This window comes from Xyrauchen texanus, chromosome 26, assembly GCF_025860055.1.
Source record: "Xyrauchen texanus isolate HMW12.3.18 chromosome 26, RBS_HiC_50CHRs, whole genome shotgun sequence".
Taxonomy (NCBI): domain Eukaryota; kingdom Metazoa; phylum Chordata; class Actinopteri; order Cypriniformes; family Catostomidae; genus Xyrauchen; species Xyrauchen texanus.
In genome coordinates, this window is record NC_068301.1 from 15,228,801 (window position 1) to 15,251,639 (window position 22,839).

Consider the following 22,839-nt stretch of genomic DNA (forward strand, 5'->3'; position numbering starts at 1 on the left):
TTTAGATGGGTACTGTTTGGAGTTTTACACATGTGGGGTGACTTTTGCTTTTTGAGCTGCAGAATTATGATTTGATGAGGGTATTTTTCTTGGAATTTGGTAATAGTATGAGTAGTTTGAGAATTAACAAATTTTGCTAATTGTGTATTGACTTTTAGGCATTTTTTTTCGTGCTTTGTTGAAACTACTTTTTAAAGTTTATTCAACTGTCTGAGTGAAATTCACTGAAATATGTTACGGTCACATTTCTCTCCAAAATTTAAAGAAAACACTTAAGAATATATATATATATATATATATATATATATATATATATATATATATATATATGCAATTTACCTTGTTTACATGGTCACTAGAAAGCTGTTTATTGTGAGTAAGCAGCTTTCTCTACAGCAGTGTAATTTCTCTGTGACGCTTGTGTAAATGGCATCCAAGGAAGATTTTGCTATTTTATTCTCTGTTGCTTCAATTTATTTACATATATTGTAGAGTTGTTGCAGTTTTGTTTCCATAAATTTCCATGGCGACCTGCAGCGGAATTGCGCTGAGATGGTGGGGTTTCCCCTCTTACCTCAAACTCTGGGATTCCCCCAGTGTACTTGAGCGCATATACGGGACAGTAGACGATTTAAAGTTGATGTGTATTAAAGAAAAATTCTCCCAAAAAACTATCTTATCATTTTCACACCCCTATGACATCCTGGATGTGTATGACTTTCTTTCTTCAGCAGAACACAAATTCATATTTTTAGAAGAATTTCTCAGATCTTTTGGTCCATACAATGTAAGTGAATGGGTGCCAACATTTTTAAGGTCCAAAAATCACATAGGTCTGCATAAAAGTAATCCATATGACTCCAGTGGTTAAATCGATGTCTTCAGAAGTGATTTGATTTTTTGTGTATGAGAAACAGATCAGTGTTTTAGTCCATTTTTACTATATATTCTCCTCTCTGCTCAGACAATCTCCACTTTAACCTTCATTTTCACATTCTTCTTCATGGTTTTTGGTTATTCACATTCTTCATGTATACGCACCCTACTGGGCAGTGAGAACAATTTCTTGCAAAAATACTTAAATATTGATCTGTTTCTCACCCACATCTATCATATCACTTCTGAAGACATGGATTTCTTATGGATTACTTTATGCTTTTTGGAGCGTCAAAATTTTGGCACCCATTCATTTGCATTGTATGGACCTTCAGAGCTGAAATATTCTTCATGAAGAAAGAAAGTCACACATCTAGGATGGCATAAGGGTGAGTAAATGATGAGAGAATTTTCTTTTTTAGGTGAACTATTCTTGTAATTGGTGTAGTTTTTTGTCAATATAATTTTCTCTTTTCCCACTGTGCTACCAGAACTGTTGAATTCTTTCTGCAGTGTTTACTTGTTGATTTGATGTAGGGCTCCATCCCCCATCAGAATGGCACTCATGTGTTCACATGGCCACAGAAGACCTGTTCTCTGGGAAAAACCTAGATGTGTTGAACTGCTTTTTCTTAATCCCTTAAACAATGTAAGGAAAACAGCATTCTCGTTTATATTACGTTTTAGAGCACTTTCTGCAAAAACCCTTGGAATAAACCGTTTTCTGAAGTGCATGTAAATGGGGTCATTGACACCTTTTTTAAGACCATTAAACATTTTTATTTATTTATTTATTTGTATTTTGTTTTTTATGACAATTAAGCAAATATTCAAATACTTACCATAATGTGTCTTCAAGCTTTACTCTTTGTTAGAATTTTTTTGTTATTCCCAATATTCTCAGTTTCGCATTTGATTGACATTTAATAATGATTTTTTTTTTTTTTTACTCAAATCAGCATATATTAAACAAATGCAGTACAACAAATACTACCATAGTGCACAAATACTTTACTATTTATATAACAAATCATTATTTTTGTCAGTCCAGTAATTTAGATTTTTTTTTGTTGCAGTATGTTAATGATGATGATAATAATAATAATAATAATAAAAACATTAAAAAAGAAGTCTATAATTGCTGAGGTCTTCTCACTACCACAAGGTCTTTCTCCCATCTGTCTCACCTTCCTTTCTCTCTCTATCTCTCTCTCTCTCTCTCTCACACTCTCTTCAAATGCACACACACACACACACACACACACACACACGGTGGCATTGGCGGAAGCCTGTTATCTGCAGTTCTCTCTAGAGCGCATGATCCCTGCCCCTCTATGGCAGCTCGGGGCCTGTGATCACAGGAAGCTTAAGGAAAGCAGTTGTTCTCTGTTGTCTCCGGTTCTAGCATGCGCTGATTGAGTGCACAGAGGCCAGGTCATTCAGACAGGGGCCTCCGCTCCAGCCCCTCCCCACTGCCTGACTGGAAGGCTGATTGGGGAGAGGATAGGGGTTTGGGAAAAGGGTGGTAGAAAGTTCTTTCTCTGTTCTGGTGGAATGACAACATACTGACCATCTGGGTCTTGCAAATTAAGCAAGTAGTTACAAACAAGGCAACTGTGTGCTTTATGTTCACACATGCAAATTGGAAAATTGCAAACACACGAGTATGATCACTGGGTTTTTCTGAAAATGTAAAGAGACCGAGGGTACATGAATCCCTGTGGCATTAAGTACATCACAAAAATGTTGCAGCTCCCTCTACTCAAAGTATAATTTCTGTAAAAATCCTGATATTGAACATGTGGGATGTTGATGCATAACTTTTTTTTCACGCCCCTCAGCGTGAAGAGATTAGTTTATAATTTACAAGAATGTGCAAGGTATACTAAACATTTTAGATGCTTTGACTATTTATTTTAAATGTATTTTCGGTGTCCAATACAAGTGAAGCCCAATCGACAGCATTTGTTAAAAATTATTTAGACTCATCTCTCCTTTATTTATAAAAATGCAAAAAACGCAGTTAAAAGTGAGGAATCTACAATGGAAGTGAATTTGGCCAGTCCATAAACATTAAAATACACAGTTTCAAAAGAAAACTTTGTGTGCTTTGATTTTAGTGTGGAAAAAACGCTTACTAATCTTATCTTTGTAATTAAATAAGCCTATCCAATATTACAATTTAATTGTCATGATGACCTAACGCCAGGAAACCTTGTAATCTGGTAAACTACAGTAAATCCCTGATTTTATTACACTAAATTTGTTAACACATTTAATGTTTGTTTTGTGGCCATAGATATGAAACAGTGTGTATTTTAACATTTATTTACTTGCCCCAATCCCCTCCATTGTAAGCGCCTTACTGGAACCACGATGTTGGCTTTTTTTTATTAATTAACAAAGGGATGAGTTGACTTTTTAAAAAATATTGTCAATTAAGCTTGTAGAATATATGTTTTTCACAATTTTTAAGAAGGCATTGGGAATAAGCAGGGACCTGGTGAAATTATATCATATCCATAATTGGTCCATGATATGGTAATATTGATATTCTTCATGTTTAGTGTACTGAGATTATGACGTATTCAGTTCAGTTGATTAAGAGAAGAAACAGAGTTGTGGGGTGGAAATCTTGTCAGCATTGCTACAGGCAACAGATTTTGGTGTTCCCTCTTTGATGTGAATGAGTTGTCATGAATAAACATGAGTGGATGGGGAGTTGTGTTGGTTGCATTGTGTACCGTTGACATGCCACGTAAAAAAGAGAAAAAAGTCACAGAGAGGCAGTTAGTCACGGGCCCTTCTTATTGAGCACGTCACCCTTTCACAAGCTGCCTCATGCAAGTAAAAAAGGGGTGAAGAGTATTATGGGAAAAGCTCTTTACTTTTGACATTCAAACTCCTCCTCCCTTCTTACTCTGCAAACAACACACTCTCTTTGACGTTCACTCTCTCTGTCACTCTGATATTTTCTCCCTCTCCTGTACTGAAACTGCAAAAGGCTTAAGGTGAGGGGACTTCCTGTCACAGAGTTGAATATGAGTTGGTGTGGGTTTAGCATCTGCCGCAATGCCGCCTACTTCCCTTTTGTATGTTTCCAAGCTGGATGGCTCCAATACAAACACAAACAAACACACCAGAATGAAATCTCAATCATTCACTGCAGGTCAATCATCCACAACTAAAGTTTGTGTGTAATGCACAACAATTTATGAAGGTAGTGGTATAATGAGGTACAGCACTTAAAAAAAAAAAAAAAAGTTGTTAAAGACCCCATGAAATGGCTGGGCAAGCTCAGTCATCTGTTTTGTGTTGTTGTTTTTCCTATTGAAACTGGAAATGTGGGCAGGACATATTGAATGAGTCATCTCTCTCTTTTTTTTTTTTTATGAAATAAAACTTGATCTCCTGGGATTTTCATTCAAAACAGTCTCTAGAATGTACTCAGAATGGTGGCAAAAACAAAAACATCCAGTTCTGCAGATGGAAACACCTTGTTGATCAGAGGGGTCAACAGAGTATAGCCAGTCTGGTTTGAACTGACGGTATCTCAGATAACCACTCTGCACAATTGTGGTGAGAAGAATAGCATCTCAGAATGCTATTCTGAGAGGTAGGTTGGCGTTGTTTTGGCAGCAAAAGGGGGACCTACAAAATATTAGGCTGGTACAAACAAATTTTGTATTTAAATAATATATATATATATATATATATATATATATATATATATATATATATATATAATATATATCTCCATCCATCCATCCATCCATCGTCAACCGCTTATCCTGTGTACAGGGTCGCGGGGGGCTGGAGCCTATCCCAGCTAGCATTGGGCGAAAGGCAGGGGGACACCCTGGACAGGTCGCCAGTCCATCGCAGGATATATATATATATATATATAGATAGATAGATAGATAGATAGATAGATAATATATATATATAAATACAACATTATAATGTTTATTTTATATTTTCTTTTTTGAATTACTGTTATTTGAGGGAATTTCTCAGCTAATATTTATACATGCGATTAATTGTGATTAATTAATCGGCATACCATGTAATTAAATCAATGAAAACATTTTAATCTATTGACAGCCCTAATTATAATTTTTTTTTTTAGAAAAGGATACATAGTACCAAGGGAGAACTACTATGATATAAATACTTGGCAGCTTAAATAATATAACATTTTTGCCACATTGCAGTAATGAAAATATATTATAACGACCACTTTGCGGTAATGAGAATTGGGGGATAAAAAGTGCATAAAATAATGTCATGGTGTAAAAAATCTTCATGGCCCTTAAATTGGCTTAATTTTTTATGTGCAAAATATAATTCCTTATTGGTTACTTTTGATTTTGGAGTACAATAGGACCAGGGAATATTCTTTTGTGAGAATCACTCTTCTAGAGAGCTTTTGATGGGACAAAAATCTTTGTATTGCAAGATGAGTCATCAATATTTTTTAGTTCGTTCTCCCCGAAGAAAGTCTTTACTCTGCATTTTAAATGTGTTTTCTTAACAGTTGTCACCTTTTAGAAGTACACTACCATATAGATGGCTTCTAAGCTAATGGATGTATACTAAAAGCTAAAAAAAGTCTTTAGTTAATTGAACATTTAAGGGTACGAGATATTGCCTTGTCTCATACGCAGTAACTGTGACTTGGCCCATAAATCATTTGACTTAAGACTCAAACTGATGAGGTACATACGGTGGCACAGGGTTGCACAGCACAACCACATTATCAAAGCAAATAAAAGCTGAAAGTACAACGAAGATAAGCCACAACACAATGGAAAAGCCATGGCACAGTGGAGATAAGCTAAAACAATTTTTTTTTAAGCAAAAAAAATTAAGCCACCACACAACAAAATTAACATAAAATAAATATTTATTAAAATGCTGTACTTAGCTGTGCTATGGACAATCAATTTATATTCTAAGGGACATTTCTAGCATACATAATGTCTCTTATGTTTAGATTTCCACAATGGAAACCCATTACGTGTTGACCGTTTAACTTCTCTTGTGAGTGATTTATAGTCGGACGAGCAGCTCTCTTGCATTGAGTCAGAATGCCACACAACCTAAAATACGGTGTTAAAGTATTTTTTTATTTTATTTTATTTTCAGTTTCTTTTGTTGTGGATTAATTTCATTTTGTTTTGACTTTCCTGTTGTGCTGTAGCTTTTCTGTTGGGTTGAGGCTTAATTTATATGTGTTGTGGATTATCTCCATTAGGTTTTCATCTTTTCTTTGCTTTGCTAATTTGTTTGTGTTGTCCACCTCTGGGCCACCATAGATACAGTACACCCTCTAGCTTACTAGCATAACATCGTACCTGAAATTCATGTTTTTTTTTATCCTATTGCTTTTTTGTCACTTTTATCATAGCTCAGAGAACATATGTTTGGCTATCTCTAAGGAGTTTTAACAAGACACACATTAGGCTTTTCTACAAGTACTTTTTGCTATAATTTTTTTCTCCGTGTTTTATTTCCCCCCCCTTTGCATGATGATTTTTTTTTTAGAGTTGGTGGAATATTGGGTGTAGCGCACATTGGTGTTCCCGGACATCTGTACATAGACAGATTTTGGCAGTCTACGCCTCCTTCAAAGGTCTTAGTTTTGCAGTGGCAGTGTTCAGTTTTTTTGTCTTCTTCCTCTATCACTTTGAGGATGGGAGGATATTAGTATGCTGTTCTACACACACTCACATACACACACACCCTGTGAAGAAAGCCTTGTCTTCTGGCAAGCCTGTTGATTCATTTCGGTCTCTAAAGATGTCTCCTCACTTCTTGTTTACATTAAAGGTTGAGTCTCTTGTGAGATGCTGCCTACTTTCTCATTTTCTTGTTTGATATTCTACTGTTCAATGTGGAATCTGTATTCTGATTTTGTTTTCTCTTGTTGACTAGATGCTGCTTAAAGGTGCACTCAGTACCTATTTTGTTTATGTCATCTTGGAATTGCAGTTAAACGTAGTATCAGTGTGGATGCAGCACTTAAAATCAATAGTTTTCAGTTACAGATGCCATGGAAGAAATTCACTATTCACAGTCACCCATGATTAATTTAATCAATGAGTGAAAGTGTCCAATTACAGGGCAGTTACTGAGATTAAGCGAGTAGTATTAGGCTGGTCATGTGATTCTAACATGGCAGCCCCCCTGCAGGGACCCTCTCCATGTAGAATAAACTGCTTTTATAAGGTTACTGATATGACTGGTGCCCTCATCTCATGTTGAGTTATCATGATTTTATATAAATATTTCAAAATGATAATTTATTTATTTAGGAGAAAAAAATACAAAAGGCTTAAACAGACTGCACCTTGAGATAATCAAAAGATGAGATAATAAAAAAAATAGTTAGGCAATGAGGTGGTGGGAACTGTCTACATTACCTTTAATGCCAAAGTCAAGTTAAAACAACATAAAACATAAGACACACAAACACAGCGGCCGCGTGCATCTCTCTCTCTCTTGAACTGGCAACTCTGACTCCAATTTATCTTGCTCTCCTGCTGATCAGCAGACTCAACTGGAGAGAGAGAGAGAGAGAGAGAGAGAGAGAGAGAGAGAGAGAGAGAGAGAGAGAGAGAGAGAGAGAGAGAGAGAGAGAGAGAGAAACTTGCTCACCAGTCCCCGGACATGCTGTCGCCTGGTCCTGAACCACTCCTCCGCCCTCTGTTGGATGACTGCTTGCTCCTCCCCTGGTGGATGGCAATGAGTCCTCCAATTCCTGACAGACAGAACAACGACTCCCCTTCTCGGCGGACGGCAGTGGTTCCTCTGACTCTTGGCAGCCTGCAGCAACCCTTTTGTCTCCAAGCAGACAGCCACGGCTGCTCCTCTGCGAGGAATCCATGACAGTTCATCCCTCCTCCTTCCCGTATTTCGGAACTAAGTTTAATGGGTTCAGGATGGGCAAGAGGAGGCAGGAACCAGCAGAACAGTCAACATAAACTTTAATGCCAAACTCAAATTAAAACAAAATAAACATAAGACACACACACACACACAGCGGCCGCGTGCATCTTTATCTTTATGTCTCTCTCTCTCTCTCTCTCTCTCTCTCTCGAACTGCTGTTTCTGGCTCCCCTTTATCTCACTCTCACGCTGATCAGCTGAATCAGCGCTGGCCGTGCACCCTCACGGCCCGGTCACGCCCTCCTCCTCATTACTGAGATTGTGGTTGCCATTAAAATAAGCTCTTTCCATTTGTGTATAATCTGCAGGGATGTGATGTTTTTGCCACTGCACAGAGGTATTATTAATATTGGATTTAATTCCAATGGTGACAGGGAATGCACAGCATATGATGCTAAAAACAAAAATGTGTGTTAAGGTAGTTTTCTTGTTGTTTTGTTTATTTTTCTCAGGATAAAACACATTAACATGCATATTGGCATTAAGTAAGGACTTTGATGCTTGTAGATTTAGTTTGTTTTCTTTCTTTCTATCGTCCATGCTTTTGTCCATTCTTTCTTTTGTCCATCCTTTTGTCTGTTTTTCTTTCTCTCATGACAATTTTTAATTTTAAGGATAGTATGCAAAATGCACATTGAAATTGTATTGATGCCTGCTGTTTTTGTTTGATTGCTTATTTCTTTCTTTCTTAAGGATAACGCACAAAAAATATGGGTATTGGCATTCAGTAATGGCCCAAACATTGTTTAATGCCATGCAGACAGAACTGCAATGCTTGTTGCATCCTCACAATCAGTTATTCGTTTAACAAAAGGCAGCTATTCTTTTTCTGTTTCTATGGAAATGTCTGCATGCTTGATATGCTGTTCCAGATTGCATGGGAGATTTTAGTTACATTTTGCAACTGTAAGGATCAGAACCTATTATTTTATAGAACTTCTTATTTTAGCTGTTGCTGTCGGGGATTTCACTTAATCAGCGTAATTGTAAATTTGAATTTCTTTTCTCCCTACTTTCAAGGAACGAATATCTATTTTTGGTCTTATGGTATAAAGAAATAGAGCACTTGCATGAAATTGACTTGATGTCACAGCTTGGTAATTATCTTGTTTTAGAAGCAATTGTGTCTTTGCCATGTTTGAGCCAGGGGTCATATTAATGTGACACACAGCTACATGGTACATATGTGAAAGTGTATAACTCAAAGTGGATGGTGGATATAAGAAATGTGGGGTGAGGAGGGAGACTGACTCATAGTCCAGTTCCTCCTCTTGACATTTCGTCGTAACGATAATTAATTGCTCTGTCTATCTTGCATCTCGCATATGTGTTTTCCATAGACCCTCTGCATGCTTGAAACTCTGCTGCACTGACAGTAATGTGATTTATTCCTAATGTTACAAACAAGATTAAACTCTTTGGTAAGATGGATCAGGGTCCTCTGAGTCCTTTCATTACAGCAAAAGTCTGCTGCGGTGACTTCATAAAAAATGGGTGGAATAATAAAGGGGGCAGCACAAGGTGGGATTTGTGGGATTGCTGGGGGAACACTTTTATGACAACTCACTTTTAGACGTGACCGCACACACATGGAATGCTTGACGGATCTGAGTCGTGGCTAATTGCCATGTGTGCTGTTGAATATACCATTTTTAGGGTGGAAAGGGAGGCCTGTTTCTTTTTAAAGTTACTTTTTTGTTCTTTTTGATTTTTGGATGCATTTTTAGTCTTTTTGTATCCCCATATTGGCAAGTCCTGGGAACATGCAAGCTAAAACATTCATAAATGAAGTTCTTTAAAGGGATGGTACACCCAAAAATGAAAATTCATGATTTACTTAGACAAAGACTGTCTAAAATCCTTCCTGACATCTCCCCTTTTGTTCCACAGAAGAAATAAAATTTTACTTTTGGATGAACAATCCATTTAATCGGCTGTTTTAGTTCAGTAAAGTTTAGCACTGCTGCTGTGATCCTACCAGTAACTCTTTTAGAAATTCATCCCTTCACAATGTCACGACAAAAAGCAATTAGAGTGTATATTTTCTTTCTTTTTTCCTGTCTATTGCTTCAATTTATGATGCATTAAATAAAGGATGCAAAATGAGTCCCATCATTTCAGATCACAAGGAACTCAATATTCCGCCTGGCTGATCCGGAGTGTGTGTGTGCTTGTGCAAGTGTTTTAGTATTTATGTGCGAGTCTGTGTGCGCGTGTGTATAGAAGTTGTTATTTAAGACTTTATTCAGATCCACCCCCAGTGTATTGAAAGCACAGGCCTAAATTATGACGGGCGGTTTTGGTAATGTATTTTTAATAAACGGACTCTCTCCGCACTCCATGGGGTCCTCCAGTTGTGTGTGTGTGTGTGTGTGTGTGTGTGTTTGTTTGTGTATGCGTGTGAATTTCAGCTCCCATCTGATCCTCCTGGGACTGCAAGGTAGAAGGAATCACAGCTAAACACACAATGATAGAGTGAGACAGGACACATGTCTGGGACCAGAATACAATAGCGATTGGCTGACTTGAATTATTGTTCTAGGGTTGTTATGATACCATGATTTCAGTGGTCGATACCAATACCAGTGAAATTTGTTGAAGTGAAGTGATTGAAGCCTGATGTTGCACTGTGCTGTATCCGTGCTCACCCGTCAACAGGGCTGTGAGCTCTGGTTACAGAACAGTGCAGAGCCTTACAAGTGCAATTAAATCGGGCTTCCATGCAAGCATGCAACACATTTAAATTCTACATGAGAATTGTCTATTTTAAAGCACTATGGAGCAATTAAACCAATTCAAACGGCTAAACTGCCTTGATATTCTGAACAGCACTGACGAGGGAAAGAGAAAACACCTGCCTTGCACCAACATCAATTACAAGACTGTTTGCATATACACATAAACACCCTTATTAACATTTATCACATTAAACTGTAGTACAATTGTTCAATTTAACTGTGGAAGTTGAAAAACAAAACAAAACACGGATAGCACATGCTTTCCTGTTGTAGGTATGTAAGTATTTTGGATTGAAAGACTTGCTTGATTGTTGTAGATATGACAAATTGTCATTGTAGTGTTTACCTTATTCCACAAGGCAATGAGCTGTCATCAAACGATTGATGATCACATGTATGTGACCTTAATTTTTTGTATTATTTATTTTTCTGTATAATGTTTTTCACAAAGTACCTTATTTTGTTGTGGATGTCCCAATCTGGATACTGGATTTGCACTTTTCAGAGAGCTCATTAAAGTATTCTAATTGTATTTTGGTTTCTTTCTGTTAAAATATAATTGATTGTGTAAAATATATCACACAATATCATAATGGTTGTTTCCCTCCCAAAATCCTGTAAAAAACACCCAAACTACCTTAGTTACACTCCCACTGGCTTGAAATTTTTATTTCGAAGGAGTAAGTATAATGGCAAAATTGCTGTTGTGTTCAAGGCATTTCACACTTTCATTGGAAGCATCAGTCGGATGTGAAGAAAGTGGCTGGAGTTTATTAATATTTTTTTAATGCAGTTATTTTTCAGAGATATCTTGGAATGTAAAGTACGAGTAAGTTTCCTTTATTCTTTATATTTAGTGTATTGTGATTCAAAATATTACTTGTTTCTTATTCATCTGTATTGGACTTGCACAACGTCTCCAACCTCATCTTAAGCAAAGACCGCGATGTGCTATGTGCATTTATGGGCTGGTTATGTATTCATTTTTTCAGTAAGATCGTTATTCTCAAGTCAGTGGAAAAGCTGAGATCGGGTCTTTGTTTTTCCAGTAACTGGCTCTGGCATGAGCAGCGCGGCAGAACGGTGTGTGTGTGTGTGTGTGGCTGTAAACTAAAGCCTGTTGGCTATTTTGGTTAAAATAGATGAGCCGTTCAACATGTCCCGCCCCCACTTCCTCTTTCAGTAGGAAATCATCAAACTACTAAATAAAACTGCATTCATCAAGGCAAATTCATAATAAATAAAGAGCAGTTGGTGTTTTAATTTTAAAAAAAATATTGTTTTCTGATTGATATAAAGATAATATTATAGATGATGTAGGTCTTTCTTATATCGCAAGGCCTAATACACAGATGCAGTATTATCAGATTTTTTTTTTTCGGCCCTTGTGTTTATTCATTCAGAAACAGTTGTGTTTATACCTCACACTCTCAAATACTCATGAGCATTTTGAAAGCAGCTGTCTGTAAATTAGATTTTTATTTTAGTACTGACTTGATATAAAGTAATAATAGCATCGGTAGCTAGTTTATTTAGTTTAGTCTAACTAAGACATAGCATGCATTTTATGGGTGATACAGGATGTACAATCAAACATTAAGGAAATGTTCACCAAAAAATGAAAAATATTTTCAGCATTTACTCACCCTCATGTGGTTCCAAACCTGTATGACTGACTTCCTTAGAAAAGAAAAGATGTGAGGCAGAATGTTAGAGATTGATAGCCTCTATCACTATTCACTTTTATTACATCCTTTTTCTTTACAATGAAAGTGAATGAGGCTGCAATTCTACCTAATATCTTCTTCTGCGTTCCAAATTCTAAATAAATTCAAACAGGTTTGGAACAAAATGAGGCTGAGTAAATGATGACATAATTTTCATTTTGTGGCTAAACTCTTTAATCTTTTTAAACTTTGCATGCAAAGTTTCAGGATTAGACTGCACGGAAGTTTAAATTAAACCTTGCTTCGTAGGGTACCCTCTGGATCCTATACGAGACTGTTGCTTACTTCTATCATCAAATCCAGGTGGACAGCCTCATCTGCATTGCATCTTGTTTAACAATACAGGAATTGCTCATAGCATTAAAAGGGTTTTATCATCTTCCTAGCGTGTGTTTGTATTTGTGTGGGTGTGTTTTTTTAAGCAGACCCATTAGGCAGTAATCTCTTACTATGCAGCACCTCTACATTACCTTCGGCAGACACTCTTATCCAAAGCAACTCTAATGAATGCAAACACAAGCACATGTAAAAGTAAACTTTTAGATTTACTTCCAACACAGAGCTGAAAGGCCCTTCAGGGTCTAACTTTAACCACCTGGTCATCATCTGACTCCACAGACACACTGCCTGGTGGGGACGACTTACTCTCTTCCTGCCATGAGTTAAAACTGCAATTAAAATTTCATCTAGCTGACCAGACCAGGTCGGGCTCATTGAGGAAATCCCCTTTATTTGTTCTTGTGTGTGAAACAAGATTTCCTAAATGAGTTTGACAATGAAAATGACTTTTTTGGAGTCACATTGCCTCTTCACAAATGAGGCCCTTTGTGATTTCAGAAAGACGGGCCAAGAGGAAAATGGTGCTGTCTTTCACATCAATCCGTCTGTGCAACATAAGTGAATATATATATATAAACCACCTACCTAATATTGTGTAGGTCCCCCACGTGTCACCAAAATAGCACCAACCCACATCTCAGAAAAGCAAAAAAGCCACTCACTGGATTTTTAAATTTTTTTTGGCACCATTCGGAGTCTTGCGTGAAAATCCCAGGAGATCAGCTGTTACAGAAATAATCAAATCAGCACGTCTGGTTTAGTTAGAAGTTTACACACGTTACATCAAATGCTAATTATTTGTGTTTGAGCAGATACATTTTTAATTGTCATAAAAAACTGTCATGGTGTCTCACTGTCATTAGAGCATTTTATTTCTCTGCAAGAATGTTGCATTTCAGCATTGTCAGTTGTGATCGTGTACACAATGTCTTTTTTATTTTGTGTGTGTGTGAACTTCATAAATCACAGAGCCTTTTTTCATCACCATATTAACATGACAGTGATGAAATGCCTGTCAACAGGTAGATTTTCACCTCTTAAAGATTGTCAAAACATTATATGGCAGCTTTAAATCATGTGGCTGATGAAAGAAATTGGCAGCATTTTGTTTATTCACTGCATTCTCCAAGACCCCACGGCATTCTTCACTTAGTAACACTTAGTTAACACACTCGTACAACATGTGAGAATTGTCGTTTTACAAGCTTGTTGTAGTAACACGCACATATAAAAGTTGAATATCTACACCCTGTGACTGAGCTCTGACTTCTGTCATTACATCACATTAAGTGTCTTAAAGCACTCGAAGGGACAGACCTGTTCTATCTCCGCTGCTCTGAATGCAGACAGAGGCTGCTGTCTACATTCACCCCTTCCCGCCATCCCCTTCTACTTTTTTAATTAAGGAAATGGGTTGTCTCATCCTCTTCAAAAAGCATATTATACTTTATTAAGTAAGTTCTTAGGCACAATAACAAGGAGCAGTTTAATATAGGGAAGGAAAAGAAGAGGGTGGGATGGAAAGTGAACTAGTGATTTGAATTGACTGCTACAGAAATGCAGCAAATGCCTGGGAGCCATAAAACCAGATCATTCTGTCTTTTTGATGGTAGATTGGAATGGTAATGTCTTCTTTCCCTTAAGTTTCAATGTAATTGCGCACAATCAGGTATTAAAAACTTTTTTGTCTCCCTCTCCATTTTATCCCTATGTTGGTAAAAAAAAAAATCCTAAATATCCTTCTGATGAAGCTATATTTTTAGTCTAAGAAAGATAGAAAGAAAGAGAGAGAGAGAGATGCTGCACGTTAAGTTTGTTGAATGAATAGCTCGCTAAAACAGGTTTTCTACAAGTCTTAAAGTCTTTAAAACTCTTAATTTGTGTTTTGCTTTTGTTTTTTTAATTGAGCCCTTAAAAAGTCTTAAATTGGAGCCAAAATGCTTAAATTCATAATGTAGTAGTTTTAAATGTTGTGTGACAGAATACAGCAGTTTTTATTTATTTCTTATTGGATTTAAGTAGCTTTATGATGCAGTGTGTAATTTCTGCCCCATTAGCAGCAACAAACAAAACATACTTCTCTGATTAAACTATTCTTTTATTCTCAGAATGATAAACAGTGAAAGAAAAATGGCTAGTTCAGTAAATAATTAGTTTTTTTTAAAAGATTGTTCGGTGGCCAAATATGCTATACAGATTTTTTGATTCACCCTTATCCATAATCTTTTTTTTTTATTGTGTGAAGTGATGATTAACATCTTGTTTTATTTGTCATTCATTTTGATCAGTTATCACGCATGTTCTTATTTTTACATCTGTGATTACCTTTCTTGATATAAAACAATGATTAAATGCTGTTTATATGTTTAATGGAAGATTAAGAATGCAAGCTTTCAAGTCACTCTTGATAAATTCTTCTTGAAGCACGAGCTATTTCGGAGGACGTATAGCACAAAGATGTGCATTTCTCATCAATGTGAATGTAAACGGTTAGCACACCGACTGAAGTGTGTCAGAAGCAATGAAGCCTCAGATTTGCAATGCGACAATGCTGAGAATGAAATTACAGGGCGTGGTTAGATTTGTGAAATGGTGGCTTAGATTATATTTTTTGTCAGTTTCTATTAACTTTGCTATGGTTAAGGTGTGGTCCCCTGCAAAGCATCAATTGCTTTATTTAATATGCATTTGCTTTGCAGACTAAATGTGGAAATTGCTCTCAATGGTCTGTCGAAATAAGACAGACCCCTATTTTGTTAGCAAAATCATGAGAAATGGTAATTGCCCGCATGTAACACACACACACACACACACACACACACACTGCAACCAACTACAAAATACATGATGTTTAGTTACATACTGATAAATCTGTTTAAATCTGTATAACTTCAGTTAGTTTAGTTTATGCCAAAGAAAAGCCACGTTAATGGGATATTATAAGTGCAGTTTTATTTCCTGTCTTGAATGAACAAACACGTATGACCTCATTGAGCACTAATGGTAATTTCTTGGCATGAATCAATTTATAAATTCCAAATTTTTTCTCTCTCCCTATCATCTTTAATTTTGTTAACAGATTTAAATGTGTGTCCCTAGGCCACGTCAGTGACATAAGTGCACAGATTTTATTCATTAAAATATCATCAATAAAGGCTGGCGCCGATGTAAGAACCTCATTGCTGTTTATGGCTCGAGCTGGAAGACTAGACCTGTTTCTAGGGCTTTTCGTCTTCTGAAAATGGTTTTTGAAAATCAAAGAACAATTGAGAAGTTATTATACAGAGCAGAATATGCGGCATTGGCTCTAGAAATGTTTTTAACATGTGAGCAGACTGTACCGCATGCTGAGCGTGTTATTTGAATAATGACAAGTCACTAACAGTCCTCTTCTCTGTTGGGTTCCAGATATGGTGCGGAAAAAGAATCCCCCTTTGAGAAGCTTTGGCGGTGAGGAAGAGGAGGGTGAGGCGGTGGCTGCCGAGGCCACGGGCCCAGAGAACGGTAACACAGGGAGCCAGGCCTCTGAGCCCGATAGGCCGATGGGTGAAGAGCAGGAAGAGCCGTCCTCTCCTGGCCCCATCAAACCCGACAGGCCTGACTTGCATTACTCCATTCACAAAGAGGCTGCCAATGCAGCGTCCTACCCCAGACTTGAGTGCTCTGATACTGGGTTGCTAGACTCTGCCACCTCCATGATGCAATCGGATCAAGATGAGGAAGGGGACCCAGCTCAGAGCATGGCTAGAGACATTGAGGATGACCGGAATGGTCTAAGGCCTATCACCCGATCAGGCTGCATCATTGTACAAAGCTGCACCAGTAATGGAGAAGAGAGAGACTCCACCCAGAGCTCACCAGCTTTGTTAAACTTTGAGAGCCCTCGTGGAGCTGGTGTAGAAGGCTCCAAAGTCCCACCTGTTACAGTTCATCCACAGAGGCCCATAGGGGGAGTAGAGGAGGCCCCTAGTCCTCTGGGTGCTGAGACAGGAGCTCCCCTGCCCTCCTCACCCAAACTGCAGGACTTTAAGTGCAACATTTGTGGGTATGGTTACTATGGCAATGACCCCACAGACCTGATCAAACACTTTCGTAAGTACCATCTTGGCCTGCACAACCGGACGCGTCAGGACGCAGAGTTGGACAATAAGATCCTGGCACTACACAACATGGTGCAGTTCACAGCCCAGACACAGACCAAAGACTCAGCACGGCTCCTCGGCCAGTCAGCTCAGAGTGGCTCTGTGGCAGAAGCACGGTCACCTGGTTCCTCTGTGCTTAACGGTACCTATGACATACAGGTAATCACAGGCCAATCGCATATGTTCTGTTCCAAAACCTAGTGATTGACCTATTATAGTCACGTTTCTACTACAAATCTGTTTCAAAAGACACACTGAATCAGTATTTTTGTTTTGTTTTCCATAAAAATTATCTAAACATCCTTGAAACAAAATGCATTTTCTTCAGAAGAAAAATGACAAAAGATATTACGTCTTGTTTTCTGAGTAATCTAACATAATTTAGTGAGGTTAATGCTTTGAACAAGAATATTTTATTGAACTCTTCAAAACGTTAAGAAAATTATTCTGATACAGTTTAGACTAGGGCTGGGGTAAGGATACAGATTTTTAGATTTTATTTTGATTCACAAGCTTACAATTCTGATTTATTCACATTTATTCACATGCGTATATTTCAGTTATAATGTCCCTTTTGCTTACATATGAAAAAAAATTATTTCCCAGCTAATGCTGTTAATTTTACATAGGACCTTCTAACTAGATACATTATGAAAATATTTTGCATAATTACATTTTATTAGTTTTTAATAATTTTGGTCACATTTTGACTTTTTTTTAAAATGAACAAATCCATGTATTCAATCAATAACTACGATATTATATTTAATATATAATTTTTTGTTACATGTCTATTGTTTAATTGCATATTTTTTACTATTTACAAATATTAAAAATGTTTTTTTTGAACACTTGCTAAAACTGGCACTATATCTTTAACAAAACCAGCATTTTTGTAAAGCGCGTCTGCAGATGAGCTCATAAATTTACCATTTTACCCTATATTTGTGCATGCTATGAGTTTTTTTCTCATTAGGGTATCATGCCAATTCCAGAAAGGTACCGTTTCTTTAAGATAGGGCTGATTGTCAGCTTTAGTTTCTTTCACAATTTGAACTAAATACAACATCAAACTCTATTGACTGTGCAGACAGTCACTAAGGTTCCATGTCAGTTAGGAAGCTGAGTTAAATTGACACCAAACGTATGTTTGCGTCCACCTGCACTGTTTTTTAATCGTATTCCTATGTAAAACTGCACTGTGTGAAGTTAAAGTTAAAAAGTACAAGTGATAAAGAAAGTCAAGTTTTTAAAGCATGTCTCGAGACTCCTATTATCTGTTTCACTGCATCTAACTGTTTTAGCTGCAAGTGTGCTTTCATTCAAAACAGCTCCTTAGAAGGTAGCTGCCTATGTGGGCAGTAGGCCACAAAGCGCGCTAGGTTTTGGAACAGATGCAGTGTCAAACCCATGGGTTATTAAGGCTTAAAAATTATGTGTGTGCTTGCAGATCTCAAACTAAAATGTATGTCACAGAATAAAACCACTAAAGAGATAGTAGCAAGACATAATGCATGCAAAGTCATGCACAATGAATTCACACAGTAATAAAGTTTTGAATTAATCCAGAACGTTTTACTAAAATCTTTATTTGTTCAGAGTTAGCCATGCATGTGTTTTAAAATAACATCATGAATAAGCAATCAAACAGCTCAGTTGAAATTGAAATGCAAGCATCATTGGTCATATCACTTTGGTGGTTTCTAACTCGTAATAACAAACAAACAAAATTTGTGGGAGGAAATTAGTGTGGATTATGCCAGCAATTCTGTATTTGGCTTTGTTCTGGGACACAGCTTTTGGCTGATTTATCAAAGCACTAGCTTTAGTGTATCATGTTTAAATGGACTATTGTGTACAGTTACCTGGTTCGCACATGTGCATGAAGTCAATGAAATGAACAGTGCATGTGTTGGGCAGTCAGCAGAACTTAAAACTTAATGTGTTTTTTCTTCTAAAAACACCATCCTTAGTCTTTCAATTCAACATCAGCACCTCTACAAATTGTCATAATACCATATAAATTCTTAGGAAAAAAGTTTGAATAATGAGTCTATTCAGAATTCATTCCTATTGGAATTTTCCATGCAGTAATATCAACAACTGCGATTTCTCATTCTCCCAATGAAAAAAAGGGGGGAAAAAGAGTGTAGGGAAGCCGACGAGGGGAGCCAGTAAAAATACAGGAGTCGATTTATTTTAAATGATGGGTAATGAACAGATGTCGTAGTCATTTATCTGCCCAAATTTCAGCACGGTTTCACTCTTCAGTTCAACAATGTTATGTTTACAGTTTGAGCGGCCTATTTAAGTACAGTGTTTCTTCAAAATGAGCCACGTTTTGGAAGCTTTTAGCTTTAGCCAATGCGGGAATAATATTTCCATTTTACCCGCCGGATGTAATGATTTTTATCGATGCTGTCTCCCTGCTGATCGATCTGTCGATCTATCTATCTATCTATCTATCTGTCTGTCTGTCTGTCTGTCTGTCTGTCTGTCTGTCTGTCTGTCTGTCCGTCTGTCTGTCCATCCGTCCGTCCGCATGTCGGGAAATGGCAAACCATGGATCTGGGAAGGATGTGAAACTTGTACCCGCCACCCGCAAAATGCGACAAGGCTGAATACAGTTTGCAAGCTCCTTGTCCAATGTTATGCGCATATAGTTTTGCTCATCTACCTGCAACAGGTGGGTGACCTGTAAGACGTCTCAGAGTGTGACACATGACAAGAAATGGGGTTAGACACAAAGCCACATACTTGAAGAAACACTCTTTAATATATTTTTAAGAACAGACAAAAGCATCAATGCTCGTGTTTTATTCTCTGTTTGTTCAGAGGCATGCAGCACGAGCCTGTGATGTGGAACACATGCAAGTCGGCGTTCCGCGCAAGCCTGTCTTGTGGAACAAGTGCATGTAAAGGGTTTTCATTCTTTTTTTCTCTGTTTTATTCATCTGAAAATTGTTTTCAAGAATGATGTCATCTATGAGAATGCTGCAAATTATCTTTGATCATCTCGTGAAATGCTGTGTTTAGTTCGATTTATTTCAACGCGGTTTGCATGCATTGTGAACGCAACTCTGCAGGTTCAGTAATGTATATCTTCATACTAAAGAAACAAAGATGAAAGTGATTAAATCATAAAAAAAGACATGTTCACCTTGAACCTACAATTTTGTTTTCCTGTCTTTAGGCAGCATTAACTGTATTACTAAAATGCAAGACAAACACAAATTCGATAAGAACACATTTGGCAGCATTATTTTGGGAACACAAGGGAATTAATTAGGCTTATTTATTTAGATTATTATTGTCTTTACATTTAGAATTGTCTTTAGTTCTTAATCTGTTGGCTATTAGCAATTTTCCACCTGTTGTCATTGACGGATGCTTGCGTGAAGGGAAATGGAGCCGTTGGGAGGTGGTTAATTACGATTTTTTTTTTACCACTTCGTTATTTTATTGCTTTTTTTGTTTAGTTTAAATTTTCATTTGAATGTCTTTTTGATATTTTTTTGTTTTTCAGTAAATGAATACAATTTTGAAAGCAGAATCAATAGAGCAAAAAATTCACCGACCCTCTGCAGGGGTGTTGACGATATAACTGTATATCGTGATTTTTTTTTTTAAGGTTATTATTGCTAAAATGTTTGTTAGATATCGCCCAGCCCTACTCTTTCCATCTGTCTAAACACTCTCTTCCTCTAAATTATTTTATCTATCCTTTTTGTCATAAATTAAATAATGTTTATTAATAATGTTTATTTTGAAATGAAAAACATTTTACTTTGAAATTTGATATCAGATATTTCCTTTGCTTAGTGTCATACCTTTAAATTTGTAACTTTCTTTTATTGTTTTGAGGGACAAATGATGGATGTTGTTGAATATCGTTATTATAAATGATAAATGTGAAAAAAAATCTGAATTAAGAGGAGGCTTTTGTTGTCTGTGGCGCTAGTGCACCCAGGTTAAATGCAATAGCTTAAATGCGTATGTGCAGAATTGCAGTCAAGCACATATTACGCTAAGCAGTGGGTGTTTATTTAATCATTGCTTGAACATACGGCTTAGGGGCTGCTCAAGGGAGAGTGTCTGTCTGTGCAGTGACATTCCTTGAGTGTTTTGTCTGGAGCATGACGTTGAATTCCCCCCTGTGCATATGAAACTCAAGACCTCCCACTCACCTGGAAATTATTAATCCAAAAAGATTAATTTGGTCTCTGTATGTATAGCTGCTTTACTCTTAGACTCTTCTGCAGGTTTCACAATTTCCATGTTTGCATACTGGAGGCTTTTTGAATTCTCAGCACTGATATGTAATAAAAACATAAAAGGAGGAGTAATTTGCCTTTGAGTAGTGATAACTGCTACCTCGTCTTCAAGGTTTGGAGGTTATTGAAAATATGTTGTCTGTCTTATAATATTAGCCTTCTATTTCAACTGTAATTCTATGTAACTCACAGACAATTGTTCTTTTTTTATCTAATTTTCTCTCTTTGTCATCCATTCCCCTCTCCTTCCTTCCCCCACTCTCTTGTTCACAGGTTACGTTAGCAGGCACTTTCATCGGAATTGGGAGGAAGACACAGGATTGTCAAGGAAACACCAAGTACTTTCGCTGTAAGTTCTGTAACTTCACCTACATGGGAAGCTCCTCAGTAGATCTAGAGCAGCATTTCCTGGCCACGCACCCAAATAAGATGAAGAGCCCACCTCCATCCAACCCCAACCTTGAGGAGAAGTCTTCTGAGCAGAAGGGGAATGGCATGCCATGCATAGGGGCTGATGAGCAGGGAAAGTGGGCAGATCGAGTGGCAGTGAGGGCAGAAGATGACTCTGTAGCTGGATACTCCATGTCAATCAGTGCATCTGACTCCCCAAGACGCACTGGAGTCGACAGCCCAGCTGCGTATTACTGGTGTAAGTATTGTAGTTTCAGCTGCGAAGCCAACAGCACGTCTAGGCTTCTGGAGCACTATGAGAAGAGACACGGTCAGGTGGGCATCAGGGAGGGAAGTCCAGGGGACAGGGACGGAAAGGCCTGCGATGGAGAATCCCATTTACGGAAGAAGGAACACCAGAGTGGGAAAACTGGGACGGCAGGTGACCCAGAAACAGTAGTAACCAGTTACAACTGTCAGTTCTGTGACTTCCGTTATTCTATGACCCATGGTCCGGATGTAATTGTCGTGGCTCCACTTTTGCATCACTACCAGCGGGCTCACAGTATTCACAAGTGCACCATCAAGCATTGCCCCTTCTGCCCGCGTGGACTCTGCACTCCTGAGAAGCACTTGGGTGATATCTCATACCCCTTTGCTTGCCGTAAGAGCTCGTGCTCACACTGTGCTATACTTTTGCTGCAGTTGACAGCCGGAGGGACCACTACCCCATCCCCACCACCTAGAGCATCCGTCACCCACCTCTGTGACCAGTGCCTTTTCACCTCAACTGATATCGATTTGCTTCTGTTGCACTATGACAGCACCCACACCCCTCACACCTTACTGGAAGTCAAACCAGAGGGGGAGGGATTAGGGGATGGAGAGGCAGGGCCAGGGCGGGACCATCCCGGAGATTATGCCTGCACTAAGTGCCATTTCTTAACTGAAGTGGAGGAGGAGATATTTCGTCACTACAGGTAATACTGCGCAACAGGCCCTCCTTTTTTTAATGTCCTCGCTGGACTAGATTTTACTTTAATCTTTTTTTTTTTTTTTATTGTTAATGGAATAGTTGACCCAACAAATTTTATTCTGTCATTTTAAATCCATATGCTGTTATTTTTTCCATGGAACACACAAGGAGAACATTTTTAAAATCTTCTTGCAGGTCTTTCCCATACAACAACAATTTATATGCTGGTTTCGGAATTACATACTATCCATAATCCTCTTACTACTTCTGCCATATCTATCTATGTTAGAAATATAAATATTATGGTAGTATGCCATTTCGAACTCAGCCATAGTGACCATGTCTGTTGAGCTCCAAAACTGATATAAAAGATACGAAGAAGTACCAAAAACAGTACATTTCTTGCAAATTTTTCACTCAAGATCT

General features: G+C 37.7%; 1 protein-coding gene across 4 annotated transcripts in view; it reads left to right on the top strand.

Annotated features, from left to right (window-relative positions):
• The window catches only part of LOC127619929 (zinc finger transcription factor Trps1-like), a 154,610-nt gene that overhangs the window by 31,100 nt on the left and 100,671 nt on the right, over nucleotides 1-22,839 (top strand). For all 4 annotated transcript variants that reach the window (XM_052092961.1, XM_052092962.1, XM_052092963.1 and 1 more), the window contains exons 3-4: nucleotides 16,040-16,932; nucleotides 21,321-22,417. In XM_052092961.1, the coding sequence (XP_051948921.1) occupies nucleotides 16,040-16,932; nucleotides 21,321-22,417 (1,990 nt within the window). The remainder of the gene's footprint in view (nucleotides 1-16,039; nucleotides 16,933-21,320; nucleotides 22,418-22,839) is intronic.